The following is a 21,424-nucleotide window of genomic DNA, read 5'->3' as shown; positions in this document are numbered from 1 at the left end:
TTTAAAATCAAATCACATTAAGTAACGTTTAAGTACATTTTATTTATTAACTAATAGCCAAAAGCTCTGGGCATGGTTGCACAACAAGAAATCTTCTATATCGCTTTCCCTTTATTAATTGTCCATTTATCCCTTTTTATTCCTAATCTGGGACATTTAAAGACAATGGTAATACGCCCTCTCGCGTGTAGGAGTTAAAGCATGGACAGGATAAAGTTAGTTAATACCATCAGCAGGGATGGGTCACATGACCTGCAGTGGTCTGATATACTCGCTCCCGACAGCAGACGCGGCACCGTGCGCCCAGACAGACTAAAGAGGCGAGCAGCGCACCATGGTCCAGCTCCTGCGCGCTTTTCGGCTGAGTCCAAACCGCTGTGCGCTACATAAAATCAGCAGATCCTGAGTGGAAAGACGAGAAAAGTTCTGTTCTGCTTTCGGGCTTTTATGCCTTCAGCGTTCGAGCACCAGCTCACCTGCAAAGCAGAACCATGCGCTCCAGGGCTGCGCTCCCACGGTAAGTGATTCGATTTTTAAAAAGGCTGCGACGAGAGAGACCTTGAACGCATCTGTTCAAAAAGAGGCTAAGTATCAAATTCAAATATTTAAGATGAGGAAAGAATTTTCAGAAAGTCTCGTAAAATGCTAAACATTTTCTTCCTTCTTTTGTCTTGAATATCACTTTTTGATTCTCCAAATTTATCAGCTTCAATTATACCCATTTCAATCTAGTAAAATATAACCCTAATCCCAAGTCAGTTCAGCTGTTTATACACCCTGGGTGGGCTTTGATTAAATATTTACTTATTTATAAAAGATGGAGGAAGGGAATTGTTTAGGATTCCCATCTTGAACCATTATAAACATGGTAAAATAACTCACATTCGGTGCAACAAAATGCTATTTAGTCATTTTCCCCCCTTGGTAATGTGGGGAATTTTCCATGAGAGCCCTTGATCCTTGCCCAGTCTGTCATATTTGGAGCATGGTGCATTGTACCACAGCCAAATTCCAACACTTTTTTCTAAACAGGCTCAAATGTTTTTCCATTTTAAAAGGGACCGAGATATTCAAACATGTAAACCACAGGCATGAGGACTGCACAAATGTTGACTCAAGCTCTTGTTTATGGGAAAGACTCAAACACCACATCGTGCCGAAGAGCCAAATTATTGATATTTCTCAAATATTCAGCTGTTTTATGTGTCTAATGTGTTCTTTACATCTTCAAGACTTTTCCTGACCTTTCTTCCCATAATTACAGGTTTTCTTCCATCCTATTACTTCTCTTCCTTCCCCCTGTTCTCACATTCTCCCATCCTCGGTGGGTCCTCCAGCGTGTCCCAGTGGTTCTCCCACAGCAGACAAAGGTCCAACCAGCTCCTCACTTCCTGTCTCAAGCCCGCCTGGATGTCGGCTCCTCCTGTGACCCCGAATGCCACAAGAAAGCCCCCCGCCCGAGCTACCAGGACCTGCGGGAGTTTCTGGCCTACGAGACTCTCCACTCCAATGGCCAACTCACTGAGACGGCTATTGGGATCTATGGCTTTAAGCCCACTTCGCACATCAGTTCCACCTACTCATCAGGGTCACCTGGGAAGGATGCACGGCCACACGTGAGGAGAAAGCGACAGATCTTTGGACACGATGGGCGATTTAGCATTGCAGGACAGGACTTTCTGCTGAAATATCCATTTTCAGTGTCCGTCAAACTGTCCACTGGTTGTTCTGGTACACTTGTGGGGGACCGCCATGTCCTCACAGCTGCACATTGTGTTCACGATGGTAAAAACTATGTAAAAGGAGCCCAGAAGCTTCGGGTTGGCTTTCTAAAACCTAAACAAAGGGACACGAAGGCATCATCTTTTCACCCTCCATCTAACTTCACCAACCATGTGGAGGGTGGCCCCGCCCCCTACGTCCCTCCAACCAACACCAAAATGAAGTTCCAGTGGATCAGAGCCAAACGCACGCACGTCCCCAAAGGGTGGATTAAAGGCAATGCAAACGAGATCGGGATGGACTACGACTATGCATTGCTTGAACTCAAGAAACCCCACAAGCGCAAGCACATGAAGTTGGGCATCAGCCCCCCAGCTCAGAGGCTTCCTGGACGACGAGTCCACTTCTCAGGGTTTGACAATGACCGCCCAGGCCAGCTGGTCTACCGCTTCTGTCGGGCCGGCGAGGAGACGCCAGACCTGTTATACCAGCACTGCGACGCCCAGCCTGGTGCCAGCGGCTCAGGGGTTTATGCCAGGATGTGGGATGGGCGGCGCCAGCGCTGGGAGCGAAAGGTGATAGGCGTGTTTTCCGGGCACCAGTGGGTGGAGCGTCATGGCTCATCTCAGGATTTTAATGTGGCTGTGAGAGTCACACCTCTTAAATATGCTCAGATCTGCTACTGGATTAAAGGAAACTTTGTGGACTGCAGAGAGGGCTGAAGAACAGCGGATGAGCAGGGACGAAGAAGCCATCGGGCCCCAAAACATCATCACACATTACACAGCAGCATAGAGGTCAGCTTTGGAAGCCTTGGGAGCATCACATATTTAAAGCACTGATGACCAAAAGTGACTGCACTGAAATCCTTACAAACACTCACGCATATGAAAATACATCCAAGTATCCGAGTCTGAAAACTCAGATACGTGGTCGCCATGCCTTTGACTCCTCGCTTTAATAATTAAAAAAAAAAAAAAAAAAAAGATTTAAAAGGTTTAAATATGACCATAAATGTTTCCCATGTCTTACGATATCAGCTACCAGTAATTCTACATTTGATTTTGTCCTCTTTTTTTCTTCACATTCTGTGAACCGAGAAAGAAATATCAGCTCTGTTTGGGTGGTAACCAGGGTAACCAAAACAGGCAATGAAACACAGAAGTCACTTTATCTGTTTCTCGGGTAAAAATAAATTAAAAAACAAAACATCAGCAGATGCTAAAATTATCTGGAAGAACATCTGATCCAAGCAGGAAGTGAGAAAAAATGTTTTGGTGGTGTTCAGATAACAAGGGGCAGGGCCGTGAAGAAATGATGATTATGAGTTCTCTTTAGTGAATGAATGTAAAGTCAGATACCAAAGGTCTCACAAGTTTCTCTGCAAAGCAACCATGACGGTGGGGACACAATAATGTACTAACATCCTGAAGTGTACTCTGCCACCTGAAGTTTGTACTCCGAACGCAGATAATTCTGTTCAAGGCTGCACGATTCGTTGAATGTTGCACAATGGTGCGTAGCTCCCCCTGGTGGCTAAACAAAAGCAGTGCAAGATACGTTGGGCACCTCGATATCAACCTCTATAAGCACTTTTTACTTTCTTGTGTTAACATTTGTGAAAACACATCGTTACATGTTTTTGAGAGTGTTCCTGGCATTTTTTTTTTGAATGAAATATATTAAATTGCAATAACCGTTTTCCATGTTTCATAGTCCGTATATACAAATATGATATAATTAGGGCATAATTAAAACACTGCTTAAACACCACTTGTTTTATTTCAGATGTCGTAAAACATTTCTGAAATTCCGTTGTGAAAATTGAAAACACTGTAAAAAGCCGAAATATGAGGACCAGCTCCAATGACTTCTCCAGCAGTGATGCATTCATTAACCAATTTAACCAGCAGTTTGGAATATGGAATATTACACATACATACACACACCCACACACAAAAACCTGACAGTATATATATATATATAAACCTGAAAAAAGCATCATCAGCAGAAAATATACTTTGTGGTCTGGGGGGTATTTAATCTAACCTGTTGATCCAAATCCCGAAAAGGCATTTCAATTATGAATGAATTGTAGAAGCAGGGTTCAGGTAAGCCTTTTGTATGGTAACTTAAAATAATCTTTAGAACTCAGATTTGGTACAATTATAGAGACATTCCAAGTCAAGTCATCAGCAGCATTAAGCCAGAAAAAATAAATCCTTTAATGAAGAGGTTTTGCATTGTGCAGTTGATTTAAGGTCTGTTTCACAGGGGGGAATGAAACAAAACATGGGCACAACATGGCATTCATGTACTTTTAAAGACTCCTCTGAGGCACAGAGAGAAACAGTGGCCAGCAGGTGCACACTGGTTGATGTGGAGAACGACATTCTGCCACCATATAGGAGCAGTCGATGCACAATCAAAGTCAACAGAGGAAAAAACAAATCTGTTTTGTTGGTTTTGTCACAAAATAAAGATGGACGACCTCAGCTTTATTCAACATGCTGCCGGAACTTAAACACTGACTGCAGACTGGAGCCCTTGAAGGCTCACGTTAAAGATTCTTGTTTGTGTTCAACAAAGACCAAACTGAAAGGCAGACTGCTTTTAACGCCATTCCGGGAGCGGGACATACACACACTCACAGTGACGACACACTCAATTATCATGCAAGGCCATATCTGAGGCTAGGAAAATGTATGTCCCTAAATGCACCATCAGATACTTTGGTTGTAAGTCACATTTGTTATCATATCTGCTTCCTTTCCCACTGAACCACATAAAGAATGACAGGGGGAACTGTGAGTACAACCAGGAAGACAGAATCTGTTTTGTTTCAGGTTTGATTCCCAAATGCCAACAGTAAACAACTGTTCAGGTCTTTAAGGAACGGTGCACATAGTGATCACAAGATAACAAATTGAAAGAGGAAGTATAAACCAATCGGACTTGAGAAGAGCACCTGCAATAGCTAACCTTCTGGTGACACTCGTGAGCGGTGCAGCAGTGGGGAACGACTGCAGTACTTTGCAATGTCACCGACCTGCTCATTTTTCTTAAATCAAAGGTGAAGACATGTGGAAGCGCCTGCATCCGTTTCAGTAAAGAACCTCTCATCGCTGAATCACGCATCCGAGTCCGCTCTGTGACTAGCCACTCACACTCTTTGGTGAAAGTCGCTTCTCGGCATTCCCCGACTTCCCTGTCGCCTAGCAACAACATAACGCTCAGTGTCACTAATGGGAAATACCAGATGCAACTTGAAACGGTATACAAAATAAAAATATTCTTTTAAATAGGTTTTTTTTATAAACATTGCATTAAAAATAGAACCGTATCAAAACACGAATGCTTTCACAGTCTGCGCGTTGACACCAAGAGCTCCACGTCAGATGGACTTCAGCAGACCTCTAACCGTCCTCTCTCAATGTCCTCAGCTTGAAGGCGAGATCTGACAGAAAATCCTTTACTGTGACTTGAGCCCCAAGCTGTTGGAGGACAGAGGGTAGGAGTAGGCTTTACCCAGCACGATGCGGTCACGCAGAAGTTTAAAAAGGACATAGTAGTTGCAGCAGAGAATAAGGCCCAGGGACAAGGTGTGGTTCCACCGTTCAGAGCGCAGTAGAGAGTATAACTGGTACAAAACCACGCTGGACTCAATCCAGATGAGCAGGTTCAGAATCCTCAAAGGCTTGTGGAAAAGGAACTACAGTACAGAAAAGGAATGAATGTTAAAAAAAAAACAATCAAACATTCTACTATTTAGTATGTAGCAGTTGATTTTCATGAATGGAAACTATTTTACTCTAGATTATTAGAATGTGTTGCCTTAAAATTGAATCTCGGGATCTGGTCTGGATGTACAGTTGGGCCGACTAGCTGCTCCTGAGCTGGAGAGACCAAAACTGTTTTTTTTTCTTCTCAATAGTGCCACAAAATAAATGGCTTCCCCAAAACAAGATCAAAAACAAGTATTCTGGAACAGACAAGTCCAGATGTACATGTAGATGTTTATTTCTTAAACACTAATTTAAACAGGTCTCTGCTGCAGAGAAGGACAGCTTCGCCTTATTTTAATTCAATACCTACAAGTTACTGCTGCTGCTTTAATGATATAAAAAGTACTCACATAAAACCTTGCATGGGAGACATCTGAGGGCAGAGCGACATTATAAGGCCCGACGGCCTTGTACAAACATCGACTGTGTCGTACCAACACTCCTTGGGGCCAAATGGTGCCTTCAGACCATCTAAAAACACATCCAGACCACAGTTACCCACACACACACACATACCCGTGCAAAAGGATGACATACTAGTGTAAACACAAGGGGGCGCTCACAGATGCTGAGGTGCGTTGCTGTATGAGCCGTGCTCCAGTTTCTGCCAGCGGCCCAGGTGAGCGGCTGAGCGGTGGAGCAGGTCGCAGTAGCTCGGTGGCAGCAGCTGGCTCATCAACATCACAAACGCATTGATCCACACCATAATCAGATGCTCGCAAGACCAGCGCATGTCATAGTACTGGGTGCTCTGTAGACATGTCGCAGACGGAATATCATGAGGTTTTAACAGTACCAGAGAGTTTGATCGCAAACTTTTGGTAAAGAGTTTTCAGGGGGGGGGAAAAAAACTCTACCAACCTTGACAAAGCAGAGAGGCAGGAAGGCGACATAGTAAGCACTGAAGAGGGAGTTAAACAGCACTTCCTTGATTCGCCGGTTAAAGTCGCTCTTTAGTTCCTCTACCTCTGCTCTAATTAACTCTGGTGTGTGAGAATGTGTGTGCGGGGGACACGTGTGAATAGGCATGTGTGGGGGGGTTGAGAACTGCTGCCTTAGATTCTCTCTTAACAAGAAGAGTAAGTCTCGAGGTCGGAACAAAGGAGGCTCTGCGAGTTCGGTCTGCTGGCTTTCCGACTGGTAGTCGCAGTCTGCTGGTGGTGTTGGGCTTTTCCCTCCCTCCTGATGAAAACAGCAAAGTGGGACATACACACCAAATCTGCCCCAATGGAGAAAGGGAAGGGGACAAGGACGAACAAGTCAAAGTCTGGAATAATAATGCAGATTTAAAAAGGTAAGATAACTATCAGAATGCATAGAAAATGATCTCAATATGTTCCTTATTAGAGTGTATTCTGAATTTTCTAAAACAGATGCATTTTTATGCCTCAGTTATGTCAAATGGGTCAAATAAATGTAATTCAAGGTAACTTAATAACAGCCCATCCCTCATTTTTAAATCAGATCAGCAGGTTCTTAGCGTCAGTCGCTTCACACACGCAGCAAATAGCAGAAGAAAGTCAGCACTGAACTGTTCATTAATACTGGAGGTGCAGGTTTAGGGTGCATATGCATCCACAGGATGACTGCTGCAGTTCAGAAAATGAAATGAATTTCACTCATTCTGCCAGAGTCTCTTCATCCCACCAGTGCAAAACTTCAAGACAGTAGCACTTGTCATTTCTATATCAGTCAACAGCCAGTTTGAACAAGGAGGCCAGCAGGATAGATGCTGAGATGTGTGCTCCTACAAGGCTTCTTTGCATAAAATCCTGATAATGACAACAGAGTCCGTCCGTCAAAGGAGCTTAAAAAGCATAGCAATGTGGCAGACGTGCGCTGCACATGCACGCTCATCAGTCCAACATTTCCAACAAAGCAATACCTCAACACAAAGCGATGCTAGCTGGTCAACTATGAATGCATTTGCAGAGTGAAATTTATCTCAAACTGTAGAATTGAACACCTCCAATTGTCAAACGGAACAAAGATAGATATTTTCCTCCGATCATAGGACAGTGTGTATCAGCGACTCCTGCCTAACAGGAGTGAGGGCGGGGGGTATGGAGACACTCACGGGTATCCCAGAAAGAGCAGGTTGAGCACAGAGTGGTTCTTGCAGAGGTGGACTAACGTCCAGCAGAGCACCCAGCCGCACATGGTCAGCAGGCTGAGTCGAGCTGTGATCAGGAACATGTAGCGGAGCAACGATCCACTGCTGCTCTGAGACACCTTCACGAGACGGATGACAAAAAGGCTGTTAGAGAGACAGCAACGGCATCGCCGACCTCCGGTAGGTTAGGTTCTTACAGCTGCTACTCAAATGAAATGGGGATTGTACAATCTGTATGCTGACCTCTGAAACTACTGTCCAAACAAGCCTCCTGGCTAACATGACTGTGATGAAGATAGCCAGGTGGTAATCCATAAGATGGAAGTTCTGAAGACGAAATAGGAAAGACGCTTTTTTAAAACAATAGTTGCTTCCATAAAGGTTAAAAAGGTGTTGCAGTTGCAGGCAAAAGAGCTTGTTCTTCATTAACCTCTGCAGGAAATATGCTTTAAATACTAACATGAAATTCAGATTCTTAGAGTCAAGCATGCTGCAACACTAGTGCGTGTTTTCTTACAAGCGAGGTAGAGGCAGCGGGGTGGCTGTACGGGTACCACCAGACCGTCCTGTATATGTTAATATACTGGACAAACAGCGCAACCAGCAAGTACAGAAAGAGCAGGAACTCGAAAAGCAGGCTGCTGTCCAGTGGCAGTTCGGGGATCCTCGAGTGGCGCACCGGCTCCGGAGTGATGAGGGCCGAGAGCGGGGGCGCAGAGAGACCCATGGAATTACTGCTTCTGAGGTGGACACAGAGAGTGTGTTCAGAACACTGTGCTTGTCACACACAGACATCACCTTCAGTAAGTTCAACAGGTCATTGTGGGAGCAGTGATAAGGAAAATTAATAACATGAGATCACTGTTTAAATACTCCTAAATGCAGACTGCACAATAAAACACTTTTGAAACCCCTTGTCAATAGTTTAATGACAGATATTGGTTTGTAAATCTCTCGGGTTCAGGCAGATAAATATTCGGTTATCTAGCAGAAACGTTTAAATGTATTACCGGTTGCGGAGGCCTGTGCCATTGGCAATGTTGCCTCCAACCAGAGTCTGCAGGGACGGCAAAGCAGCGCGACTTAGTTGCTGTCTGCTCGGACCCCTGCGGCCTCCTGGCATGGTTGCCAGCTACCGTGGCAACCACAGATGCCGCCCACCAAGCAACAGCTGCTGGGACTCCACTCGTTCTCAATGAGCCACCATGTAGAGCCAGGGCACTGTCGAGGAGGGACACAGAGCAAAAATCAAAGGTGTTTATCAAAACTGCGAAAATCTCAATTCGACCATAACTGTGATTAATGAAAGATAAGCTAAACAAATCTTTGCCCTGTTCAATGGTTTAGAATAAACACAGATAACAGCCGCGTGTCCTCGAGAAACCTGAACCTGTGAAATAACTGGAGAATTTGTTGCACCAAAAGGAAAGGCAAAAACAGAAGCACTGAAGCTCTATAAAAAGGCCGTTGGAGTAACCTCGTTGAACTTGAATGAAAGACGTGACCTGTTATCATGACATTGATCGCACCAGAGTGACATTTCAAAACGATACAACCTTATTTTCGCAGGAGTAGCTTGCCATGAACACACAATGATCCTGAAATATTATTTTCAAAATCTAACTGTGTGGAGTTATGGCCAACATTACCCTGTGTTATAACTCTAAAGTTCATAATCCTGCTGACATATAACCGATAACTGACAGAAAATAAGGTTACAGTCACATTATGAAACCTGGATCAGATTTGCATGTTGTGACAGTTCACATTTCTCTCTTCCGAAACCAAAAACATCTGCTTTCATCTGGGCCAACATAAAATGATTTTGAAGTCAAGCAAAGAAACCCAGTGCTTTTTTTTATTTTTTTTTTAAGACAGGCTTGACCTTTGGCCCTCTGGCTGGCTGCAGAGTGTCAAATCTTCACATTTTGTTTTAGCAGATAATGTTAGCTGCCGACCAGGTCTTGGTTCACATCAGGCTAAAAATAATCCACCATGAGTCACCTCAGGATGAACATACACACACATCTGTCAATAAAAACGTTGCGTAGGTCAACTATAATCTCCCAAGTGTTAAATAGCTTCAACTTCGTTAGAAACTTAGTTTAATTGAGGCATGTCAACAGACGACCAAGAGGAAAGCTGCACAACAGGACCAAAACTACCGCAAAGCTTGGCTAATGGCAACAATTGCAAGTGCCACCACAGCATTGCTTAACTAAAACAAAAAGCCGGAGCATCAGACCAGCTTGTACGTGGCCTGTCTGCTTACAGCTGCAACCAGAATCGATCTTTTGTTGATGTGGAATGGGTCCCATTACAAGTGTGTCTGCATGAAAGGAATACCTCAATCAGTATTTAGCGTAATTAAGCATCAAACAGACGAAATGTTCACTGACACAAGTACTTAAAAGGATGACCTCACCATTTGAGACCTGATGCGGATAGCAGCTCTTTCCTCACAGCCCTTGTTTCAACTTGTCATAACTGGATGTAGAAACATTACCAATGGCTCTTCAGGTACGCCAGCAACCACAAACAACACAACTAAATAGAATTCAGCCCTTATTCAGAGTGACAGATGATTCTTTGCCATGTTTCTGATGAATCCCTACTCGATTCTTCAAAGTTAAAGCCAACTTTGGGGTCAGATACCAAACCTGGCTATGAGATTGGACCTTATATCAACAAGGTTTGTGGCAGAGCTTGTATTATATGCTGAGATTGCTTGCGCCTCCTTCGAGTCCTCAACCCAACTGAAGTCGAATCGTTTAACAGGAAGCACCAACTTGTCATAGTACTTTCAGTTGGTCAGTGAAAACGGGAACTAGTGATTGTGACCACAACTATGCGATTGGAGGATTACATCTTGACGCAATGTGGAAGTGCAATGCGTTCTCGGGTTTTACTTCGAAAGAATCTTTTAAAAGTGTATAAAAAGCAGGAGAAACGTTGAGCTAGAAGCTAAAGACTGTTAACCAATTCTCTTTCAACTGTTCTGACGGGTTTTGGGCTCGCTGAGGCCACTACCGAAGATGTATGTCTAAATAATGACACACGGTTGTTGACATACGCCGCACAAACTAGGGGGCATCGTTGTGTTACAACCAGAACCAGGTAAGCTCGTAGCTACCAGGTGGATGTCAAAACAAACGCATTTTCTCTTTAAAACTCTCCGTAATTCCTCTATTACTCACAGCACATCGACAACATACGGGAGGGTGAAGTGAACGAGGATGCATCAGTCAGTTGTGAGGCTTCCAGCTCGACAAGTCCTCAGTGCACAGCCTTCCAGTTTTCAAAATCCCCAACTGCACCGACGTGGCGACGAGCTACAGGGACGCTGGTGATGCTCAAGGGTCGCTCGGTCTTTGGCGGAAGACATATAAGGGCTTTTAAAGTTTGCCACGGGCTTTAGGAGCAACAGTGTTAAATGCGCTGCACGGAGACCGACGTGGCAAATCCGCACCTCCTCACGCTGCGACGTCATCACTGCGCGACCGAGCCGCTCTGCACAGTCGCAGTTTGATCAAACTTTTTTTTGCCATTAACTTTTAAGAGTGAATGGAAACCGCATTTTTTTTCTGAAAATTTGACCATCGATTACTAAACCAACAGTAAAACACATGCACAGGCATATAAAATTGTATATTGTTATTTTCAATATGTTATACCTAAATTAGTACGTTTTGTGCCGATTTAATTTGATTTTTTTAATCTTTTGAACGTGACAGAGGAGGTAGTTTGAAGCAAAAACATTTTTAAAACATTACGTTTAAGACGGACAGTGCATTTGCTTATTTTCTTTTATGAACTTGTGTATTTTCTATCTGCATTTAATATTTCAATAGGGGGCAGAAAATGTAGGGGGACTGTTCCAGACTAACACAGGTTTCAATGTTTTGTCCGCAAAATCAAAATTTTTCCCTGGAGGAAACAAATAAAAACGGTTCGAGCACTTGCTGTTTTTTTTATTTTTAATTGTGCCTTCTTTTTTTTTCTAAATCAGAGGTTGTTCCGGTGGTGGGGGTCACCTGTATACGTCACAGGAAAGGATGAAATCACCTGTTTCGGGGTGTGGTCACAGATTAGTCTGGTCTCCGTAGACAGATAAATTTCAGCCGTACGCGCGGGAGGAAACAACAAGCATTTGTTTAAGTTGAGGGAGGAAAATTTGCTTTAGTTCATCATTTTGTTTCACTCCTGTTCATTTTGACTGTGGGTTTGGTGAGAAACGGTGCGTTTTGTCATCATGCGGCCATTATTTGCCGTCCTCCTCCTCCTCCTGTCAATTCTGAAAGGTAAAGGCAGTTTTATCAACCTAATCTCACTGCAGTATTTGTTTTTGTGTTCTATTTTTCCTGGAATAAATTGAATTTGTTTATTCCAAATTTCTACCGAAACTACTCAAGATGCCGATGTAGGTCACATGACAGTTGTGTTGCTGTGTCACAAAAATGGAATTTTGTTTACAGCAAGTCCAGTTTGGTGATTTTACGGTTTATTCGTAAATGTATTATTATAACAGCAAAGATTTTTTTTCCAAAGTATTCTCTTGCCCCCAATGAAGGTAAAGCCAACAGGTTTCATTCCAGCTTCTGAATATTTGCTTGTCAGTTTCACAGTAAACTGTTTCCTGTGTCTTTGTCTGTGGCACCAGTTCTTCTGGTTTTTCCACTTTGAAATCTGCTCCTACGTTGTGAGAAACCGACGCACGCGTTTTGTTTTCACTTTACAAAACTCAGTCTGCTGCCTCCACTGGCACACAAAATCGCATCTTATATATGCTGAAAACAGTCGCTGTGGTGTGTGGGTGTGTAACCATCATTTGTCTTGCCCTTGCAGTCTCGGTGTGTATCCAGGTCAATGTTCCTGAGCAGCAACGCAGCACGTTTCTGTTTGCTTCAGTGATTATTCGGTGTGATTATTCCACTTCTGCAAGCCTCCAAGATGTTCTGGTCACGTGGAAGTACAAGTCTTTCTGCAAGGACCCCGTCCTGGAGTACTACTCCACAGGTGAGCATGCACCCATGATGAGTCTTGAGGAAATTCGAGGTTAATTGGCATCAGAAGAGACTCGCCGTCTTAAATTTGAACAAATTTGATGTTATGTTAAAAAAAATGACGTTGTGTTGGGGGAGATAAAGCAGGAAAAATCTTTCTTTTTTATTTTCTGAGTTATTGAGAAATCTTTCTACAAGATAGTGTTTTAGCTCTAGACACAAATTTCGTTGTGCAATATTTTAATTCCCTACACTTGTAAGTAAAATGGGCCTCATGTTAAGCTCAAGTTTGCTGGGATGTCCGGCTGCATGAAGCACACATACTACACAGTAAAGAGCTGAGTCACTCGTCTCATTTCATGTTTTTCCACACTAATAGCTTAGCATTGCTATTGGTTCAATGAACAAGCAACACTGAAACCCTCTGTCACAGCAACACAACGGAACAATCGGTGAATCATCACAATGAGGACACAGTTTCATGTCACTTAGTGAAACGGGGATTGACATTGACTTATGAATCAGCCTGTAGTCTTTTGGAAAAAGGCAATGACAATTGGTGGCGACACAAAAAATATTTGAACTTCACCTAAAGCGCTGCCCCTGCTTTTGCAGCGTACCAGTCGGCCCTGCAGCTGGGACAGGACCCGTCCAATGACTGTCCAGACCGCCAGCGCACAGTGCGCACAGTGCTTCAAAAGAGGGGAAGCAACGAGGCAATTCTAGGAGTGGAGTACCGCGAGCGCAAGATATCGATACAGAACAGTAAGTTCAAACTTCGTATGGCCTCATCAAAGTAGCTCGAAGCTTCGGCATCCAGTTTAAAACGTAAACCTGATCTGGTAAAAGAACAAAATGCTAGTTGTGTTCTTGTGCATGTTTGCCCATGTGCAGAAGCAGATCTGGTGATCAATGAGGTGATGTGGTGGGATAATGGGGTTTACTACTGCACTGTGGACGCTCCGGGAGACACATCTGGAGATTCTGACAAGGAAGTCAAGCTCATTGTTTACCGTAAGTAACGAAAACAGTTGTTTGTCTGATCAAACAGTGGCCGAGCTTTACGGCAGACTCACAAAACGTGCCCGTCATGTGCTTGACTATCTTCCTGTCTTCTCTCAGACTGGCTAACAGTGTTGTTCATCATCATTGGAATCCTCCTGCTCATCATGCTCTTCTGCATTTGCTGCTGCCAGTGTTGCCCTCAGAAATGTTGCTGCTATGTCCGCTGTCCCTGCTGCCCCCAAACGTGCTGCTGTCCAGAAAAGGGTAAAGAAAAGCTACCTGCTAGCTTGCCATTAATGCAAGTTAGCAATATTAAAGAGATCTCTTTTCTCATCTTTCAGCTGTGATGCAGCATCGTATGATAAAGGAAGCTCAGAGGGCCATGGCTCCTTGGATGGGGGGACAGCCGGTATACGGCCCAATAAGCCACGCCTCCACGCAGATGAACCCCCTGCTTTACTCAGGTGTGTACACCTATTTTTTAAATGTTGTGTGATCCTTTATATCCTCACGCTGTCAATCTTCATTTTGCAAATGTGTTCGCTTCTTCCAGGATCTGCTTCAGGAAAAAGCATTCCATTGAAAGCCATGCCACTCCCACCTCCTCAGTCCTCCGCCTACAGCATGCCCCCTCCCAGCCACAATGGTAACATCACTCCTGCCAACACCAATCACATGCTTGATTACTTGGAGAGCCAGGTGAGGGGGATGGACATGACGAGTCCTCTTCTCCAGGTATGTCCAACCAGCGCTTCCCATGTATTTGGGTTTTATCTTGGCTTCACAAGATCTTTATTTTTCTACTACAGAGTATTGCTTATTGCCAGTATTTGTCTCCATCAGGTTCAGCCACATCCACCAAACCACATGCAGCAGGTCCCACCTCCTCACCAACACATGCCTGCCGCCATCGCATTTTCCCCCGGTCCTCCCAGCATGATCTCTGCCCTCGATGATGCCCCCACAGAGCGTCGCATCATCACTCTGCCACCAATTAGAGAGCAGAGGCCAAACAGGAATCCACCATCTGCTCCCAAGACCCGCCCTCCGAGCTCCAGCGAGAGCAGCCGCAGCGGATTTGGCCGCCGCGATGAGCGTGGTGCAGCTGGCAGGCGATACCCGTCACCCGCTAGGTCTAGAGGCATTCCTAGGAGCTACAGCGAAGACTCAATGGATGGCCGAAGCCACGGCAGGGCACGAGCGGGGATGGACCGCCCCCGCTCCCGCTCCAGGGATGATCTGTTCGACAGTAGATCCAGAGCAAACTACTCCCCTCCAGCAGGGCGGCGCTCAAGAGGGGGATCGTGGAGCTCAGATGATGAGGATAGCAGTAGGCGAGGAGGAGCTCGGGGGGGTCGAGGAGGAGGTTATGGGGACAAACCGCCTCTCTACACTGAATACGAACCTGGGCAGAAACCAGGAGCGCGCTACTCCGTAAGAAACACACTGCTTTAGGCGATGTGCACATTGTGATGACCACAATAATGCACTCCTGTCAGGAGAAGTGCTCAGATACATCAACACAGAAACAGCCGTAGTGATACTGACCAGTGACCTGAATCTAAAGTTGGTGTGTCTCTCCCAGGACAAGAGTTCTCGCAGTGGCACCAGCATCGTCATCTAAACCCTCCAGCTGTGAACTGCTCCACCACCTCAGGTTTAGAGCGTACAAACCTCCCACTAGCACTGGAAACCGCCTTATCTGGCTACTGGTAAATGATTCGCGAAATTCGCGATTGTATAACTCTCTGCTAATTCAAAAATGTAAATATTTTGAAGAGATGAAGGCCTTGTTAGATTCTTTTTTTTTTTTAATTTTTTAAAATACGTTTTGAAATATTTCTACTCAGGACTTTCTTTAGCTACTCTTATTTCTGACAAAGCTAAAATAAAAAATCTTACTCACCAACTACAACATATGAACAGTGTCAGAGCCACGACAGGACATATCTGCCACCATCACAGATCATTAGATCTATATGGAATTATAACTTAAAGGTAATTGTTTGTTTGCAAGTTTTTTTCAGTGTCTTGATATTGTGCATTTGTTTTAAAAATGTTTTGAACTGTTAGCTTTTGTATATACAGAGTTTGCGCACTTAAGGCTTCTAAATACCAGTACCAGGAACCTGAACGGATGTTGAGGGTTTTCAGCACATTGTGACTGTTCAGCTCTGGAAGTTTTGCTGAGCTTCTTGTACATTCTTTTGGTTGCCATAGTGAATGAATTTAAGCTGGAATTTCTTGAAATGGAATGATCAGTTCTACCTGTGTTGGTTCATTGATTTACACTGTACATGTTTTATTGATAAATATTGCCAATAAACGTGTTGCCTTTATAGCAAGCTATTTCAATTTTTTTTTTTTTGGCTTTTTAAGTTTTGCATCCAAAAGGAAAATAAAGTAGTTGCATTGAGCAACTTAATATTAATATAATGCTATATTTCAGGACAAATGTAAACCTCCTTTATTTGTAATCATGCAACCTTATATTTAAACCCTACACTTCCCATGAAACACAGGATGACATCTGTAGGCCATATTCTTTACCTCCGGGGCCATTTTTTCAAAAGCAGTCCCTAGAACGCCATTATACAGTAAAAGCAGGAATGCAGCCTGAACAATCATAGTTTGAGACTTCCTGATATAATGCGGCTGTAGAGCTGAGCCGTCATCGGGGTGTAACTCTTCTCCCCGTCATCAAGGACGTAAAGAGGGTCCTGAACAAACTCTGGGTTGAACCCCTCCTCCACCAGCTTCATTTTCATCTGTTTGAAGGTTCCCGTCACCTCCATGACATTCTGGATGCAAAAACAATACTCAGGCTTTATAAACATCAGTGACCACGGACACACAATCATTCAGAACGCTGCAGCGTGTGAACTGGAATCACCCGTATTCTTATGAAGCGAGGTCGGGCGTATGAGGGCAGGTAGCTGACCACATGGTCATATATTCTATGCCCATCCAACCGCTCCCCTTCTCTCACAACGACAGCCGCCATTCCAATCCGTCCCTCGTGGCCTGCGTTGCCAAACAAGCAGAGCAGTTGGCTTTGCTGTTTAACCATTCACAAAATGGGTTTATTTGTTTCGCAGTATCAGGGGAAGAACCTGGCACTCGGACACCGTAAACGTTGGCCTCTTTGAGACAACCGCTCATCGCCAGGATGTCCGACACTTCAGTCGTCGCCACGTTCTCGCCTTTCCACCTGTGAGGACCAGCGGGCAGAGAAAGCAGTAAAAATCTGGAGATTTATGCTTCGCAACTGCTGAAATTGAAGTGAAATAATTCACCTGCAGAGAAACATGAAGGTACAACATTCTATAATCTTTGAATGAAGTGCCTTTCGTGTAGCCGACGTTTAACATTATATTTGCATTTTTCCAAGCAGATATTGAAGGACAATGGTGACTTGTTTGCCTCGCCAAACCTTCACGTCAGTAATGTACCTGAATGTGTCACCTACACGATCCTGGAAGTAAATGAAGTTGTCGCTGTCGATTCTCATCAGGTCTCCGCTGTTGAAGTACAGATCTCCTTTCTTCAAAACATTGCGGAGCCTTTTCCTCTCAGTCTGTTCCTCATTCTGGGCATAGCCAACAAAAGGGGAAATACCTGTGACCTTTGACACAAGCAGTCCCGTCTCACCTTAAAGAACAGGAGAATGAGTATTTCACATGCATATTAAATAGCTCATAGCCCAGACAAGAACACAAGACCATTTAAAGTGCAGACATTTCCTTACCTTTAGGTGACTCAATACACAGGCCATTAACATCACGAACTGGTTCATCCCGCTCGGAGTCATACTGGATTAGAGTGTAGGGAAACAGCTTCTACAAGAGGACGTCAAGACAACAGAGCCTTGTTTTGTGGTGATTTCAGCCTTACAGTGATGGCAGCAATTGTTATCTCAATAAGATTTTTGTCGTGTTTTTAAATAAACCCTTCCATGTCACATGCAATCAATGAGTTTCAGGATGTGATTTAGTGCATCCTAACATTTGACAATGTTTAAATTATGGCCTATATCTAAAGAAGAGACTCAAAAAAATGTATACATAAGTGTAATTACCCGACAGCCTCTCAAACTAGGTTTTTTTTTTTTTGTAAAATAAAGTGATTAGTATTTCGTGGTTGTTTAGGGGATGCTTTACCTCATATGGGCCACTAGATGTCGCAATTTGTATTATTTTGAAACGTTCCTTGCTACGTTTACAGGGTCTACAGCTGATTTCAGTGACAGATTAAATTTGATCAAATGCTCATAAACACATTTAGTTTGATTAATCTCACTGTGTAGGAAACAAACAAAAAACCAAAAATTTGTGTATACCCGATGAATAAAGTTGACTCTCCCAATTGCCCCGATTTTTCCAGCATAGTTGAGAAAGCCCACGTTTCCCTCAGTCGAAGCATAAAACTCTTGAATCTTGATGTTCCCAAAGCGTTCAAGAAACTCTCTCCAAACCTCTGCTCTCACGCCGTTACCAATGGCCAGTCTGACTTTATGGTCTTTATCATTTTCTCTCTGTAGATAAAAAACATATACCGTATATTAAACATGTAGCTATAATTAACTTTTAAATAGCAAAACTTCAGCAGAAGCAGAGAGCTTCTATCATTTACTTTGACTTTTGATGAAAGTGCATTTATGAAATTCTGTGTGTGGGTTGCCATGCTAACTGCAGCACTCTTAAATTAATTTTGTATAAAAAAATTGAAGAGTGACAGGCTAATAGTTACCAAAAATACTCCCGGGCACCCTAAATAAATCGACACAGACGTACCACTCACAGTGGCCCAAAGTAGGAGTGGAGTGAGATTTGTCTGCAAAGTTATTTGATAGGGTCTTCTTCAGGAAAGGCCAGAATCTATTCTTAGACGCAACTGTATGCAGTGACTTGCCAGGACAGGAGGTGGTCACACAGTAAAGCGACACTCCCCTTCATGTGACGCAATTAGATACTCTGAATGGCCATGAAGGTTTACTCCGAAATACGGCAGATGTGGATCCCTCATCTTTAGCTTTCTCAGTGTCTGCAATAAATATGGCCATGCAGTAATGATTTCTAAAGCCTAAACTTGACAGCGTTGTGTTTCTGCAGACGCCCCCAAGACTGGAGCTTCACAGGGCCAGATGGTAGAGAGGAGGCACGATGATATCAAGATATGCCAATAAATACCTGCAGGCCTGGTCCGCTGGCAGCCATGCATGACCTGACTGACCCTTCCTCCACTGTATTTGCCACATGATGTGGTATCTGATCAGGATTGTAAACGGTTCTCTTCTTTCTACAGATAGTTCTCTTCCACTGGTTTGATATGAGCTTATCACAAATAATCAGTGTAAACAATATCTAAATTCTCTGTCTCGCTGGATAGGTTATTTTAGCCCGATGAGGGCCTTTGTCTTGAATTGATTGGATTTCCTCTCGTGGTGATTCCAGGGTAAATGTAACTGCTTTTCCTGCTTTATTATTTTAATATTGGAAAACTGTATTTTACCTAAATTTAAGAGGATTAGATAACAGAAACAATCTTAATCAGAAGATAGATTCCTATCTTCAGTTTATACTAGTGCAGCCTCACAAGAGAGGGAGGTAAATGTGCCTTTATTCTATATTGTTAAGCTCTAATGTCATACATGTTATATCCATTCTAAATGGTGTAGAGCTGGAAACAATAATCACATTACCTTCGGTGTGCAGCACAGGTAACGCAGCACCTCTCCTATATACTGAACAACGGTCACGTTGTGTTTCCTGCAGTCCTCCCAAAACTGAGAGGCGGAAAACTTCCTCTTCAGGAAAATGGTCGACCCTTCAAAATAAAACACGAGTGAAGTGCTTGAGAGTTACTCAGCTTAACTGAAACAATTAAATCTAGTTATCTACAAGGTAGAATAACGATTTTCATTGTCCTGTGAACTTTAACCTACTTTCCTTTTTAAGTGAGAGGAAAGAATTTGGAGGTAATCTGGTCCAAATTAATCTGGCTCCTTAAAGATTACTGCACAAAGAGTCTTTCATGGAGTTTCTTTTTCTTTCTTTTTTAATCTTTAAAACACAGAAACCTGCTGGGCCAGCGATTGCAGTTTTAATGCAGTGAAGGGATGCACTAAAATGCTATGGAGCTAGGTCAGAAGTTGGATGTTTCAACTCTTTTCTTCATCGGATGGCTTTATTTATCTTCTGGTTTTAATGGTTTTAATCTGAAATTAAATGTAAATTGAAATTAAAATCTCACCTGTCTCAATGGAGCCAATAAAGCCGATGAAAAATCCAGCTGTGTGATACAGAGGCAGGTTGAGGTAGACGACATCATCAGCCGTGACGCCATATGATGACAAAACAGCCAGAACAGTGAGGAGGCGGTTCTGATTGACGACGGCTGCCTTGGGGAGACCTGCGATGAAACAAGGGTTAGGTCACAGCAAGTCACAGCAAGCACAAATCAGGGTGTCGAAACAGCCGTCTGTGCAGCTGCTGCGTCACCTGTGGTGCCAGAGGTGTAAATGTAAACAGCAGGGCTTTTAAGCGTGACGTGTGATCTGAGGGACTGGGGTGGAGGACTGTCGGCTGCTAGTTCCACTTTGTCGGCGAAGCTTTCAATTCCAGGAGTGTCACAGTGCTCGTTCATCAGGAGGACGGTGATGCCTTGCTCCACCAGATAGGGCAGCACATCCTCCACTGCGTCCTTCAGCTCTGAGATGAGGCATAAGTCAAAATACCGTTTACAATTCAGAATATAGGCAGATCTCTGCTGTATAAATGCACGTTTTAATTCTCATAAATGACTTTTTTTTTTAAGCATTCCTGGTGTGTTGGCCCTGCAAAGAGCTCTCTACATATCTGGAGACTGAACTGAGTTGTGTCAACACCATCAATTAGACCCATTGATAACTGCGCATTTTTCACAAGACTCTGAGGGAGAAACAACTTTCTTGGTGTTAAACCCAGACCTGAGGCAGCTATCAACACTGTGGCCTTGCAGCAGTGGAAGCAGTGCAGCAGAGATTTGCTGCGGATGTTGTGGTTGAGGAAAGACACCGGAGAGCCCAGCTTGGTCAGAGCCAGCCAGGTAAACATGAAGGCAGGCTCGTTCCCCATGAAAAGAGCCACCGCGTCCCCAGCTTTGTACCCAGGCTGCGCCCGCAGCGCGTTGGCTGTTTTGCTGCTGATTCTGTCCGCGTCAGCGTACGTGTAGCGTTGCTTCTCAAAAACAACCAAGGTTTTGTTGGGATGGGCAGCAGCTTGCTCCAAGAAACGGTCCAACACCAAGAACAGCGGTCTCCTCCTCCTCCTCCACACGTAGGTCAGGAAAATCGACAGTAGATCCCTGCAATAAAGAAGGTCCATCCAGAGGAAAGGGGAAAAAGTTTTCAGGGCCAGTGGAGTGATGAGCGCAGTCGCGACAAGGCATGAAAACAACACGAACATCTCCATCCTTCAGAAACACAGCGTCAACACCGTGCAAAACGGAGAAAAGAGCATTTTTATTTAGTGGGCGGTGCTTCTCCCCCTAGTTGGCAAAAAGAGATAATCGCTGGGAGAAACTGGTTGGACTCAAAATGCAGAAACTTGATTTTTTTTAAAAATTTAAAGACAAGTAAAAGGTACCCATGCAAATGTTTGTACATCTTGGAGGGAGAAAATAGGAGGGGGTGGTGGAAGAATGTTTGAATGAAAACTTTCAGAACATTAACATACCAGAATTACATAACATTTCGCTTTATTTTGGAAATCCCCCAAATTTTCCCGAGATGAACTGCGGACGTCCTGATGGGGTCG

General features: G+C 43.8%; 4 protein-coding genes across 7 annotated transcripts; 2 read left to right on the top strand and 2 right to left on the bottom strand.

Annotated features, from left to right (window-relative positions):
* The first annotated feature begins 267 nt into the window (after positions 1 to 267).
* On the top strand, positions 268 to 2,931 carry LOC101078320 (serine protease 23-like). Its single transcript, XM_011610050.2, has 2 exons — positions 268 to 517; positions 1,265 to 2,931. The coding sequence occupies exons 1-2, from the start codon at positions 492 to 494 to the stop codon at positions 2,442 to 2,444; spliced, it is 1,206 nt and encodes a 401-aa protein (XP_011608352.2). The 5' UTR covers positions 268 to 491; the 3' UTR covers positions 2,445 to 2,931.
* Positions 2,932 to 3,906: 975 nt separating this feature from the next.
* tmem39a (transmembrane protein 39A) lies at positions 3,907 to 10,973 on the bottom strand. Of its 3 annotated transcripts, none has more exons than XM_003969873.3 (9): positions 10,836 to 10,973; positions 8,631 to 8,841; positions 8,138 to 8,360; positions 7,864 to 7,947; positions 7,585 to 7,739; positions 6,369 to 6,726; positions 6,071 to 6,258; positions 5,858 to 5,978; positions 3,907 to 5,434 (listed from the first exon to the last, which is right to left on the bottom strand). In XM_003969873.3, the coding sequence occupies exons 2-9, from the start codon at positions 8,741 to 8,743 to the stop codon at positions 5,195 to 5,197; spliced, it is 1,482 nt and encodes a 493-aa protein (XP_003969922.1). In that variant the 5' UTR covers positions 8,744 to 8,841; positions 10,836 to 10,973; the 3' UTR covers positions 3,907 to 5,194. The 3 variants fall into 3 exon arrangements, with proteins under 3 accessions (XP_003969922.1, XP_011608351.1, XP_029701632.1); XM_011610049.2 differs by having other exon boundaries at positions 10,818 to 10,957; XM_029845772.1 differs by lacking the exon at positions 10,836 to 10,973 and adding an exon at positions 10,046 to 10,476.
* Positions 10,974 to 11,105: 132 nt separating this feature from the next.
* LOC101070913 (immunoglobulin-like domain-containing receptor 1) lies at positions 11,106 to 15,970 on the top strand. Its single transcript, XM_011610048.2, has 9 exons — positions 11,106 to 11,921; positions 12,466 to 12,636; positions 13,239 to 13,388; positions 13,518 to 13,637; positions 13,746 to 13,892; positions 13,970 to 14,092; positions 14,182 to 14,363; positions 14,472 to 15,062; positions 15,214 to 15,970. Exons 1-9 carry the CDS (start codon positions 11,873 to 11,875, stop codon positions 15,250 to 15,252), a joined length of 1,572 nt encoding a protein of 523 aa, XP_011608350.1. The 5' UTR covers positions 11,106 to 11,872; the 3' UTR covers positions 15,253 to 15,970.
* Positions 15,430 to 21,139, bottom strand: LOC101070682 (very long-chain acyl-CoA synthetase-like). 2 transcript variants are annotated; one of them, XM_003969871.3, is made up of 10 exons: positions 20,596 to 21,137; positions 20,129 to 20,338; positions 19,881 to 20,039; positions 19,330 to 19,454; positions 17,968 to 18,162; positions 17,377 to 17,467; positions 17,081 to 17,279; positions 16,742 to 16,839; positions 16,522 to 16,652; positions 15,430 to 16,429 (listed from the first exon to the last, which is right to left on the bottom strand). In XM_003969871.3, exons 1-10 carry the CDS (start codon positions 21,077 to 21,079, stop codon positions 16,253 to 16,255), a joined length of 1,869 nt encoding a protein of 622 aa, XP_003969920.2. In that variant the 5' UTR covers positions 21,080 to 21,137; the 3' UTR covers positions 15,430 to 16,252. The 2 variants fall into 2 exon arrangements, 1 of the variants encoding a protein (XP_003969920.2); XR_003890419.1 differs by lacking the exon at positions 15,430 to 16,429 and having other exon boundaries at positions 17,098 to 17,279; positions 20,596 to 21,139.
* Between the last annotated feature and the right edge of the window lie 285 nt (positions 21,140 to 21,424).

Source organism: Takifugu rubripes, chromosome 13, assembly GCF_901000725.2.
Source record: "Takifugu rubripes chromosome 13, fTakRub1.2, whole genome shotgun sequence".
In the NCBI taxonomy this organism is placed as follows: Eukaryota; Metazoa; Chordata; class Actinopteri; order Tetraodontiformes; family Tetraodontidae; genus Takifugu; species Takifugu rubripes.
Note: the sequence above shows the minus strand (reverse complement) of the source record. Positions and strands in the feature narration are given on the sequence as shown.